The sequence below is a fragment of the Hippoglossus hippoglossus genome, chromosome 1 (assembly GCF_009819705.1).
Source record: "Hippoglossus hippoglossus isolate fHipHip1 chromosome 1, fHipHip1.pri, whole genome shotgun sequence".
Classification (NCBI taxonomy): domain Eukaryota; kingdom Metazoa; phylum Chordata; class Actinopteri; order Pleuronectiformes; family Pleuronectidae; genus Hippoglossus; species Hippoglossus hippoglossus.
The window spans coordinates 21,938,001-21,951,276 of NC_047151.1; the positions used below are offsets into that span (position 1 = coordinate 21,938,001).

The window sequence follows — 13,276 nt, forward strand, 5'->3', positions numbered from 1 at the left end:
ACACACACACACACACACACACACACACACACACACCATTTTAGGCAACTGATAATGTGATATTAATGTCAAAACAGCCACACACCAACATATTAAAACCCAGTTACACACTTGAAGCCACAAATGATTAGACGCGAGTAAGGCTCTGTTTCAGATCGTTCTAAATTTATCTCTTAGACTCAGACTTTGACATCCAAAGAGATTCACGGAGCAGGAGATTTGACTCAGTCTCATTGATCTCATTATACAAACATAGTATCCTGCATTTAAAATATGCTGCTCTAACACACAGACATTTGATCACTGGAGTTGAATCGATGTGAGTGATAAATAAATTCCTATTTTTGTTTATATTCAAACAATTTTCAATGAGGTCATTATATTTATTATAGTAGAAATGGTGTTTATAACACCTTTGCTCTAAACCCATCCACCCCGACATTTTTGTTTCCATAAAACGAAAAAGCAGAGCAGTGGCAAGATTTGCTTAAAAAAAATTTTAAAAAAAAGGGGAGAGGGAGGTGAAATTTAGAAGCATCAAATCAAACTGCCCTATTTCCTTGACAACTTGATTAGTGTCAGTGATCAATGGGCAACTCTCCCTCTCATCCTCACTTCATCTCTCCCCCTCCTGTGCCACTGCTCTGCCTGGATAAAGCTTCTGCAAACGCATCATACGTCCCGAGTTCAGTGAGGTTATTCTGTTACAGCTGCACTCAGCCCAGGCAGCGTATTGTCTTGTTCCACATTGTGCAAATATCTTTATTTTGGCTCACGCTGTGTGACTGTTGGAGTAAATACGTGCTGAATAACGTGTAATCTCACGATCCCACCTAATGTCAATAATGTGGTGCTGCTTCAGAGTAGAAGTCTGGCTTCACGTGATTTATCGTGTCGTGTGGGATGGCAGCAGCCGAAGTGTCGCTTGCACATTCCTCATGCAAGTCCCAGATGACCAAGACAGATCGCCGTGGCATGACTCTGACTCACCCACTGGCCTTCCTGCCCCTGCAGCTTGCTGAAGAAAAGCTTCAGCTCTTTCACCGTGATGCTGTAGCTGGCGAGGACGCCCAACATGTCCACAAGGAGGTCTGCAAGACGGACACACAGCAGAGGGCGGGGATTACACACAGAAACATGCAGGGTTTAACAGACAGATCGAGAGAATACAATAATCTCTCAAAGTGAATAGACGCAACTGCAGTTTGCGCAAAAACTGGAGAGACAAGATCATCCATGTGTCAGTACCTGATTTTAGCATTCATGTGTTACTAAAAGGAAAACACTACTACCTCATAATTATTATAAAGTCTTTTGATGCATTTTATAACCTTAAATACTGCACAGCTACCAGAAAGTATTTAAAGTCTCCCTCCAGTGAAAATCCAGTTTTTAAAAGTGTTAAAGAGCAGCCGGTGGTTTTAATTCTTTACAAAATGTATTCTTACTCTTGTCTGAAAGGGAAAAGCTGCACAATTTTTAACACTGCAACATATTGCATTACCTACGGGAATCTTCTCTACTGCAAGGAAGAGTGTTTTATGTACTTGGTGTTTCTTTCTGCAGTGTAACATTGTGTTTCTGCATTTTGTGATCATGCAGAATGATTGTGTTTGTGCAGCCTGTGCAGTAAACCAGAGGACACACTCTGCAGGGCAGCTTCATTTATGAGTTACTTCTGACTAATGATGAGGCATAATGTGACAGATCTTTGACTAGTGCATGCAGTGCCCTTGATTCAACTGTCCAAATAGTGGAGAGAGGAAGAGACAACAGGAAGGACATTTATTATGATGAAACAATTAAAAGAGCGTATATATAAAATTTGAAACCTCTAAATGTCAATCAATACAAAATGTTACATGCTTATGAGCAGTATAGCAGAGAAGTGTGGTGAATATAACTATAACCATTACTTTCAGCTGCCTAGTTACTGCTGGGCTGTATCATCCCTGCACCACTGCGCAAACCCTCCAGGCCAGCGCTGTTCTCACTGGCTAAAGTTCAGTGAGTCGAACACTGTAGGATTAATTCGAACTAATTTGCAGATGGCCGACAGACTAGACCGACACTCGGGGGAGACTGTACAGGATGATTGCGCCCTAGCTCGGTGTAACGCAGCACAGCGTCTCCAACAATGGAGGATGAAACCATGAGGTAACTGTATTAAAAGAAGAGTGGGGGTGGGGGAATTGTTGTGTTAGTTGTTTTATGATACTCAATGATTCATGAAGTTGGAATTCATGTTTTTGAGTGTTGCCCCTCCACAGAGGTCAAAGCTAAGGCCCAGAGAAACTTCTCTTCTGGAGGTGATAAGGATGGAATGAGTTCAGCAGTGATTGGTGTCACAGGGGATCGGAGGATGGATGTTGTTTTTCTACTGCGACACAAACTAGCAAAATCTAAAGTTTGACGGACATTTTTGTTCAAGTTGGTTAATATGGCAAAAATGAAAAAAGGAGGCTTTTTGATAGGTTGAAACTTGAGATCTGATTGAAAGTAAGCCTTGCATAATATTTTGATAGGCTGAAAGAAATTCAGATCTCTGCAAACATTATTTTGTATTTTTTGTGTTTTCCTTCTTCAAATCACCACCACACTTTAAAATTTGAACTTTAAATGTGTCACTCCAAGGGCATCCATTTGCTTCCCAGGTTTGGCACCTTGTAAATGCTGATCTGAAAACTGCTGCACGTACATTAGAAAAAAAAAGTTCTTAAACGTTGAAACTTGAGGTTTTAAAGGGGAGATTTCTAGTTGTGAAACTTAGTGGACATACACCTGCTCTCCTATTGCAGTCTGTTATTTCAGAGTTGAGTTAGCCCCGACTTTTCAAAGATCACACATGTCAGAGTTTGCAAATCCCGAGATTTTTGGCAGCGATGCCCAGCAGCTCTGATCTAAAACTCTAGAACTGGTGGTCTGGGATCCTGGAGGCGATGCCTTTTTTTTCAGTTTTGAGAAGATAGACAACACTTTGTCTACGGGTTACGGTCGTCAGTACCTGCGATCATGCTGTCTGTGGTGGATATACGCTGGAGCACCTGCTGGATGAGCCCCACATCGGTGCACGCCTGCAAGTTGCGGACGCTCTTCTTGAGGATGGCAGTGAAGATGCTCCAGACCTCAGCCTGACAGGTGGGCTCACACTTATCCAGCAGCTCCACCATGCACAGGATGCTGTCCGGCTCCTGGATGATGAAGTTCATCTCCAGGTCAAACTGGCCGCCGACCAGCTGGAGGACAGATACAAAGGGAGGTAAGGGAATGTGGGAGGGAGGGAGGGAGGGAGGGAGGGAGGGGAGGGTAGAGGGTGTACAGTGTCAGTCGGTCCGTCATCGGGAAAATAGAACAGAGCAATAAACAACTATGAAAAACTAAAAAAGTGCAATGAATTCCTCTTCAAATCACCAGCAACACAAAACCAAGAGCTTCAAAAACAGCCTGATGTGCATCACATTACTTTGTGTGTGCACTGCACTGCACTGCACACACTAAACAGATGATTAATCATGCATCAGATCCACTGCTGGCCAACTGGATTAAAGGTCACGGGAGAAACACAGGTCCCTGTCAGTCTATCTGTGTGTCTGTTTGTCTGTTTGTCTGTTTGTCTGTCAGTTCACTGGGCTGTTTACAGCTCCAGCCTCCAGACACTGTGATAAGTCACCCAGAGCAGAAAATATCAAACAAGGAGCCATGTCAGGGAAACGAAGTCGGACATTCAGACAGATTCAAACAGTGGATTTAAGGGTCTTTTGTTCCTGAAGGAGGCTGTGGAATACTAATGGCAGCTGACACAGCCTGGCAGACACAGACCTGAGTTATAATTCAGTTTTACTTACAGAGAATATATACAGTGAAACATCCAGAATGATGTAAACCTCATCAGAAGATCTACAGAAAAGCCTTTTAATGCCGGATTTTTAAAAAGCTTTTAACAGATAGCACTTGGTAACCTTGTTTAGATATAAGAAATAATAATATTTATTATTTATTTATATCCAACAATCATAGCTACAGGCGCCAGACTGATATGGATTTTTTGGGGGTCGATGGAGAAACAAATAAAAGAGTAAAAAATGTATCTGATAATAATATATTGTCTGATCCAAATTTATATATTTTCATTCAGAGCATGTATTTTGAAATAAAATGTTTCAGCACAGATCTCCAGCTTGTTTCGGGGGCAGTGAGGTAGAATGTCTGTGATATTACAAAGGAGTAATGTCCTTTGTGTGTGGAAATAAATTGTGTGAGCCATAAATGTCATAATTTGTCACTTGTTAATAGTTGTGATGACATTTTTAGTATTGAACCCTGCCTAATAGGAAAAGATAAGGAAAATAACAATGCTGATGTCATATTAATAATGTGAGTGACGCCGTCATGTATAGGAACAAGGACTAAAAAAAAATAAAAGCGTGATAGTCGTACTCGACCATTAGAAGAGCTGTGTGTGGAAACAATATGATCTGGTCCTGGGAATGAAATCTGTCCCATTAAAATGACTGAGGTGGGATTAACACTGTGGGTGAGAGTGTTGAGTACAAGATATGAGATTGGGGGGGGGGGGGAGAGTAACGCTGCGGCTGCAACATCCTTAAAGACAAAGGGATGCGGTGAAGATAACACTGACACACACAGCTCACCTATTGTCCCTTTAACCTCATCTCATAGATATCTTTTTATTCTATCATGTCGAGTATGAACATTAAAGTGATCGTATACTATCCATCACCTCTTCTCACAATCACAGAATACACACGTCCCATTTCCTTTATCCGTCACCTCGATAGAGTCTTGTTTTTAATATGAATGCAAGGGTATCTTATAGTCAAGGGCCAAAATGTATTTAACAATCATATTTAGCACATTATTCATGTGACAATAACACTGTTTACTATCTTAGAACAATATTATCACTTAGTCTGGTATTTGTATCAGTTAATCAATTGTTTAGTCTATAAATGTAACGTTTTTTTTAATTTTAAGATGTCATAGAACCTGCATGACAAAGAAATGTAAATAAGGTTTAATATTTTACAGTTCAACCATACATTTTACTATACGTAAATAAATACAAAAAAAAGAACACAAATACAACCAAATATAGGACTTGAACTGAGAAAATGAACACTAATCTTTCATAAAATATTTACATAAATTTACATCTTTCCTGCTTTGCTTATTCTGTATAAGTTTTCATATCAGAAATGTGAATGTTCAGTCATTTTAACCAGCCACACTTTTCCAAAAACAATGTCCACACTCTTCTGGATAACTCACAGAACAGATTTATATAACAGAAAGTAGCTATGACAGCTCTTAGCATTTTTTTATATGTCAATGCTACGAATTACAAATAACAAATAAAACTTTAATTATCTGTTGTTTTTGGGGAGTGAGGACAAAAACCTGCGGCACAGATACAGTATTAAAACTAAACGAACTATCCGCATTAGTAGAAGAGGATAGGTTGAAAAAATAGGTTTTTGAGTTTTGTAAAGAGCAAAAAGATATCCACAGTACATTTAAAAAGATACTTTAACAAAAAGGATTCCAATGAAGAAAATAGTTTCAGGGAAAATGTCCCGTAGCCACCTGTAGGGCAACAAGTCAGTCTCAAAGTACAACAGTTCTACTAACACATGCATGCTGCTAATGCCCCACTGGCAACCTGTCTCCTTTCCTTTTTGTCACTCAGCAAGTCGTTGACAAATCCCACGACTGTCTACAAAGTGAAGTGCGCCGACTTCTGAGTGGAAGCCCCCTCGATTGCAGCAAGGTCTGCCAGTAATGGATGTCGGGTGCCACTTTACCACAGTAACAGTTGATTTATGAGTCTGACACCGCACATGAGTCATCAATCCATCAGACAGTTGACCGAGGGGACCGAGAACAAATGTGGAGGAGATGGAGACAGAGTGCCACACTGTAGTGACATGCACCTGGCAGGTTGGCACACATGTGAAGATCATAAGATCGAGTTTGGACCTGATGTGGGACTTGTGTGGAACAGAGCTGCTATAATTGGGCGAACTGATAAATCGATCAAGAGAAATCAATTAGCAACTTCTGGGTTGTTGTTATTTTGGATTTCAGACCCAATGTTCTGAAAACAGCTTAAAAGACAAATATAGAGCTGTGAATTGCAAAAATCTGTGTGACAAAAACTATAGTGTGTATTTCACCTTTTTTTAACGAGTCCGCTAAGAGTTTTGGATTTTGTTATTTGAGGTGAATGTTTAACCTGACAAGTGTCTTGGGTAGAATCTGAAGAGCCAAGAAATGGATGATTAATATAAGTTGAATCAGCTTTTGGACAAAGGTAAATGTCAAAGTCAAAAGTCAAATTTACTATTCACTGTCTCATGGCATAAAGAATAAAGTGCTAACCACCTTCACCAAAGGTAAAGTATAGAGCTGCTACTGCTTTAAAACTGCACAGCAGCTGGTGCTGGGTACAAAATAGTAATACATGATCAGTAGCCCTAAAACAGATTGAATTATGCAGCCATTAATCAACAGTAATACTTGAACATTGATGTAGATTAAAAATAAAAACGCACTTTCCTATAGCTGTGTTCGAATTTTCATTGTGTCTAATGATGCATGGCACGGTTTGCAATATGTCATTTTCTTAGATTGTTCATTTCAATCATCTACATTGCTCTATTTTGGAAACAGGTGTGGAAGGCTGCCAGCTCCGGCCTCAGCTACAGCCAATGATAGCTCCGCAGCTAAAGCCGCCATAAAGCCAGTGTCTTTATGGCAGCTAGACACCAGATCCCTGGCTGGGTAACCTAGCCTGGCTGTTCTCCCCTGAGGCCTGCCTGAATTAATCATGCCTGAGCAGCCAAGCAGCTACTGGGCCGTAACACAAAGCCCCAACAAGCCTCTATGGTCCCCACAGAGAACAACATAGGACGATGGGGATAAATGGCACACCACAGCTAAACATGCATTTCAGCTTACTTGATAGCTGGAGCAAGGATGACATTAGGATTCTTAGGAAAGGTCAGACTTAAAATCCAATGTCAACAATGTCTGACATGATAAACTGAGCAAACATTTTAAAAGCAATGGGAAAGAAAGTCAATTTAAAGCAAAAATGGAATGTGGAGAAGTTGTAACCCTGAAAAAAAGATGCAGTGAAGCCCGTCCAAAACTGGTTTGATCTCAATATCTATTCTAAATGTGCCAGCATCAAGTTGACATTAGTGGTTTTGTAAAGTGTCTTGACAACTGAGTCTGATGGACTTCAGCTGTATGTTGTGTTGAGCATGCTAACATAGATTCTGTAGATAGTATATTAGATACCTGCTAAACAATAGCATCTTGACATTGTCATTGTGACTATGCTAACTTGCTGATGTCAGTGTCCACATCATCGCACTGTTGTGCTGGAGAAACATATCACAGAGCAGCTAGCATGGAACAGACCGTATAGACAGTATATAACTTGTAGCGCCCTCTGCAGCCACAAGTGGTGATTAAAGGTCTCTGTGTGCGATCAACTGAGTGGTAGTCCCTCCCACTAAAAGACAAAACAACTCAACGGTGGATATTCCTCATGATCAACATTTTAAACCAGTGAGCAAGAAGCTGAGAACAAGTGATTTACTTAAAAAGCAGAGTAATTTAAGGTCTGAGCTGAACAAAACAGGCGTCAGAATCATTAGAGAGACATGTGAAGCAGAAAGATGAGAGAGAGCCACAAATTATGGCCATTTTGTACCAAAGGGTGAGGATATTACTCAGCTGAAATGAATAGGCAGAAACACTGATGCTGTCAAGCCATGGCTGCTGGGTGTTGAGCCCATCTATCCATTGTGTGTGTGTGTGTGTGTGTGTGTGTGTGTGTGTGTGTGTGTGTGTGTGTGTGTGTGTGTGTGTGTGTGTGTGTGTGTGTGTGTGTGTGTGTGTGTCCATGTTGATGTTCATCTTTTGGTTCTCCCTCTAATGAACCTGCAATTAATTCTGTGAGTAAAATCATTTGAGTATGGAGTAATTTGCCTGAATGAGACGACAGCAGAGACAGACAATAGAAAAATGGCCGTGACAAATTTGTGCTCACGTCTTGCAAGTCTCCAGTTTTGTCAGACGACTTGCGTCGAAGATTGAATTGCTCTGGACAATCAACATACATGACGTACATCATGTGATATCATCTGACAGTTTGGATGTTTAAGCCGTGGGACAAGACTTTGAAATATCTAATGTTTGATTGATTCCATTGTAGAGCTGGAATTTCTCTGAAACCCGGTGTGTTGTAATATGGCCTGGTTCAATTGGCCTGAGAGGAATTTGAATACCCTCTTGATTGTAATTACAACCCAGCTTGACTGTGGTTTCCAATCCCCTTTAATATAAATCAAGTCAGAAAAAACAGTCCAACAAATGGGCTGCCTGAGTAACCCTGCTTTGAGCACACACCACTGGCCTAGTTCTTCAGCAGCTCTCTTAACTGCAGCTCTTAACAAGCCATCATGTCAAACCAAAGCAGTTTAGCTTATTCATCCACAAGGGTCCGCAACACCCAAAACGAAACATCCATCGCAGCAAACCAAAACATGATTCTTGATATGACAACATTTCATAATCCAGCGACTCTCCCCTGCTGATGAACCCTCACATTTCCAGCACGCTGACGTGAGATGTTGAAGTGGCCCCAGCAGATAGGTCGGTCAAGCAAATAATCTGTCAATCCCTGCGGTGCTGGCAGTGATACGGTGGAATGAGCCTCTGATTGAGAAGGTGAAGGGACGGAGTGAAATATGAGGCACTTTACTTGAAGGGGCTTATACTGCATTCAAAAAAAGATTTGAACACTATAAAAAAAATGCGTTTACAAAAATAACAAGTAGAACAAGTGGCACCAGCAATTAGACTGCAAATATGCCAGATGCAATGCTGGAAATATGAGGGTGACCATGAGACATCTCCTGAGCCTCTGCCTCATGGCGAGTATATTAACAAATCCTGTATTATCGCCTTTTAATATTCCCTCACTTACTTACCATTTTGATATTTTACAGTAGGAAGAGCTGAGGTAAAAGGCAAGGTCTTACTGGGACACTTAAATTGAACGGAATCCTTGTTAATGTTATTTGACACAAATGTGTTTTCTAGAGTCTAGCGGTGCCCCAATTCAGGGGCCACATCCTTCAGGGGCTGTCCCATTTTGAAAGCTCCTCCTAAAATCCAACCTTTCGTTCAACGACAACGAAGAATCCGACAGATGGATCTTTCTTGGACCAACTTACGGCCTTCACCAAGGCTGTATCCAGAATCACTCACTATTGATTATAGTCCATTATAAAGTGAGGTCGCCTGTGGCTTCTTACCCACCTGCAAAGTCTCTCCTAAAAGATATTTCTGCCATTGTTGAAATGTCTTCCTTGTCCTATGGTTGTCTCAATTTGACTATTGGCAACACTGCCTCCTATATCTGGTGGTACTTTGTGCACTTCATCTGAAATCTTACTGATACACAGGAAACAGATGAAACAAATGAATACAGACAGAGGGCTCCGTCCATTTCCATACAGGTATTAGACGTATAAATATTTGTTATCATAATTTCATTGAATACTGACAGTCCTGCTCTCTACTGCTCTCACAACTCACCCAGTCCCTACAATTCTATACATCTAATACATAAACAAATGGCAGAAATAAATAAGTATGAATTACTACTGTTTTACTGCGGTGTGGTTATTGTATTTTTATGTTCAAAAAATATTCTGAAAACATCCTCCCCACTTCCATGAGCCTGGCACTCTACATTTGTCAAAGAGGGAGTAGAAGGTAAAGTGGTGACAATTATTCATGCAGTGGTGGAAAACATAGGTTCAATGAACACAGCTCATTGGAGCCTTTTTATCCGACTCCCTCACTTCATATACAAGTGTTTATTCCAAATCCACTTTATGAATATTTTATAAAGCCACCAAATAGTAATAATTTTGTTTTGCATTTGAGGGTTCTGTAAAATTGGGATTAATGTGATGATTATTCAGCTCTGATTTCTTAATTATCACTGGTTTTTACTCATTACTGTACGTTTTCTCTCATCAGTGCCACGTTGCTTCCTCCCTTAAAATATCACACAAAGACGTGACAGAGAGGTACAGCGGGGGGACGGAGATATTTAAATAGCTGTATTTCTAAGAATATCTTCAGAAGGATAACCTGCCAATCTCGGCCGGCAGCCGTTTTTTACACTACATTTAACATGAGAGTGCTTAGGCAGCAGTCTGATCAACACATAACTTCCTTCCTTCCGTCATTGGCCAGAAAACACAGGTTTGGAATAACATGCAGCAAAGACTGGCCTGATTACAGCTGATAACATTAAGTAGAATTCTTTCAGGCAATCGCAAAAACATGTCTCCTGCATTACGCCATCTGCACTGTGTGATGGGAGAAACCAAGATCCAGAACCAGAAAAAGAAAAGCAACTACAGAATTAGCACATGCAACATATTTCAATCCAAACGGGAGAGAAGGGATTTAGATTGCATAGATTATGATGCCATCCATCATTCTATAGCCATGCTGTTCCGTCCTTCTGTTTCATTCGCTGACAGTGGAAGGTGATGTGAAATTCCAAATGTGTCAGAATGCCTGTTTAAGCTCCCTACTTATGATGCTGCCATCCTTCAAAACACAGCTTTGTAATTTCTCATTAAACTCAAATGCACTGCCCTAAACAGGAGCAGGAATTAACCCAAGAGAAGGAAGAGGAATTAGTTTCATAGCAGAAGTTTGACATGCTTTCATCATTGCACATGAGCAAACAGAAGTACGTGCACTAGAAATTATCGTGCATTTACATAATGTCGGAATAATCTGAATCAGAAAGTCACTGGAAATGTTGGAACACGAGTTGCTGACATAAACCACATCAAGAAAACTTTTTTAACGTTTTAATGTGCACACGTTTAAAATCATCTGCCAAACTTAATCTTCTTTATTTGTGCTTCGTTATTATGCAAAAATGCAAAAAGATGTCAAAGTGTTGTTTAAACACTCTTAATACATGATTACGACACATTTTGTTTACAACATCCGTGTTTTCTCCATATTACGACTCAAAGTCAGATCAACGACTTCACAGCTCAGGGAAACGGGAACTTACAAGGAGCGCGTTAATGCACGAACAAACCGGAGAGGCTGCTCTTGACCTTTTTTCACATGACGCCAAAAAGTCGTAACAGACCGAACACATATGAAGGAGAATTCTTTAACACGGGCACTGCCTATCTGGCCATCTAGCTTCAGCTGCAGGGTGGATGCTATTGTCAACAGAAGGAAAAGGCTTGTCAGGAAACAGTCCTCATTAGACATCAGAGTCAAGGCCTCAGGGCAATCTTTTGCTTTTTCTAGAAACACTGACTGCTTCTGGAATGAAATGTTGAAAATTACAACAATACTCAAATATTCACAGCATGGTTCTCTGCTTGAGAAAATCTTTATGTGGTCTCTGTCTGGAATAGGTTATTCAGTATTAACGAAGTTCCTGCGGAAGAATATGTTTCCTCTCTGCAGACAGGGGGTTTGAGAGGAAGATGTGATCGGGACTGAGGTAAACAAAGAATTTCGTCGTTTGATACCGCAATGCCGCTGATTTTAGTTTGTGTAGTGGCAGAAAATAGGAAGGTTGGCTGGGGTGCAACTTGTTAAAAATAGCTGCCGGAGCAGGGAAGTGAAGAAGGAAAGAGATAAACATTAGTGAGGAATTCCAGCCTGACTTGAAGCACGGAGGAGTGAAATGAGAATTTCAACACGAAAGAGCCTTGTTTAGTCCTTTCACTTAAAAACAAGCCAGCAAAGTGTTCAATGTAAACAAACAGTTTACTCACAAACAAAGAGTTGGGATAAAATTGATGGTATGCATCCTTAAAAACATTGTTAAAAACTATTTCTATCCCTTCCTTATATATACATACATATATCTTTTTCTAAAAACAAGGTAAATGAAATTATTAGAGTCATATGGAAAGATATTAACCTTTTATAAACATGAATTCAGCCACTGTTCTTTACACATGACGTATTTGGATAAACCTCTTGCCAAGACATTTGCATCAATTCAAACTGCCTTGCTATTAAAAACATTTACACTATTAAACATTGTTTTTTAATCCAAGATTTAACTAAAACAAGAAAATCCAAATATTAGCCATGAGTAAAATACCCAATCTGAACTGGTTTAAAAAGACTAGGCTTTTTCTTAATGAGGTTTATAAGTGGGAAACCAAACCTGAACACTTCCACTAATATCATAAAAATTTTAAACATTTGGGGAAAAGGTGACTACCATCTGTTTACTAATAATAACTCCTGTCAGCAATCAGCTACTTAACAAATTGACTATTAGACAACATTTTTCCGGATCTGTTTTGCTTCGCGCCTCAGCCAAACAAGCTCCTTGGGAAAACCCTGAGTGTAGAATCAGGAAATACTCTGCAGTTTATCCCAACACGGTTGTTCCACTCTAACCGGCTTCCTGTGGTTTGTACTTCCTCTATTTTTTCCTTAAAATATGGTCAACAAAGGCAGCTCTTATCTGCCAATGACAACAACACAGAGCAAACGCCGGTACTACATACAAATGAACCCGTTTAAGCAAGAGTTATTTGGTATTTAGTATTTACTGAGTGGGCACCATTAAACTATATAAAGTTATTTGTTTGGGCTACAGATGCAAAAACTTCTTTTAAAAAGAAGCAAGGCACAAAGTGACAGCCCATCATGTTGAAGGTTTTAACAGTTGCCCCTGGGAAACCAAAACCAACTGTTGAACCTTGATGACTTGAGCGCAATTCAATGAACTATCTGTGATGTAAGATGCCAAACCAATAACCACGGTGATGTCGCAGCATCGACACTCACGACCTTTTCACATTTACTTCGATGGGTTGTGACCAGGTGCTGCCTTGTCTGATTGTCCCGTACATGTTTGATGGCACGGCCTCATGTCTCGTCATTCAGGTTTATGGGTTACTGAATCATTCTTGTGACATCTCGAAAAGGCCTCCTGGATACACGGTTGACATCCGGGCAGAAAGAGTCACATCCAGTGTAATAGGATGCAAAGTTGGTTTATTTGTTCTTTCATATACTGCAGTTTCATTATTATTAAGTGTAGGCAGCTCAGACAGTTATCATACATTTAAATATACATGTTTTGAAATATGGAACATTTTAGTGTGATCTTTTTCTCAAAGTTCTGAAGAGGGAGAGAGTGATCTGCTTTTCAAGGAAA

The 13,276-nt window shown here is 40.2% G+C and overlaps 1 protein-coding gene across 8 annotated transcripts in view; it reads right to left on the reverse strand.

Moving 5' to 3' along the window:
- lrba (LPS responsive beige-like anchor protein) overlaps positions 1-13,276 on the reverse strand; it is a 179,758-nt gene that overhangs the window by 155,641 nt on the left and 10,841 nt on the right. For all 8 annotated transcript variants that reach the window (XM_034585812.1, XM_034585804.1, XM_034585874.1 and 5 more), the window contains exons 2-3: positions 3,005-3,236; positions 991-1,091 (exon numbers count right to left, since the gene is read on the reverse strand). In XM_034585812.1, the coding sequence (XP_034441703.1) occupies positions 991-1,091; positions 3,005-3,236 (333 nt within the window). The remainder of the gene's footprint in view (positions 1-990; positions 1,092-3,004; positions 3,237-13,276) is intronic.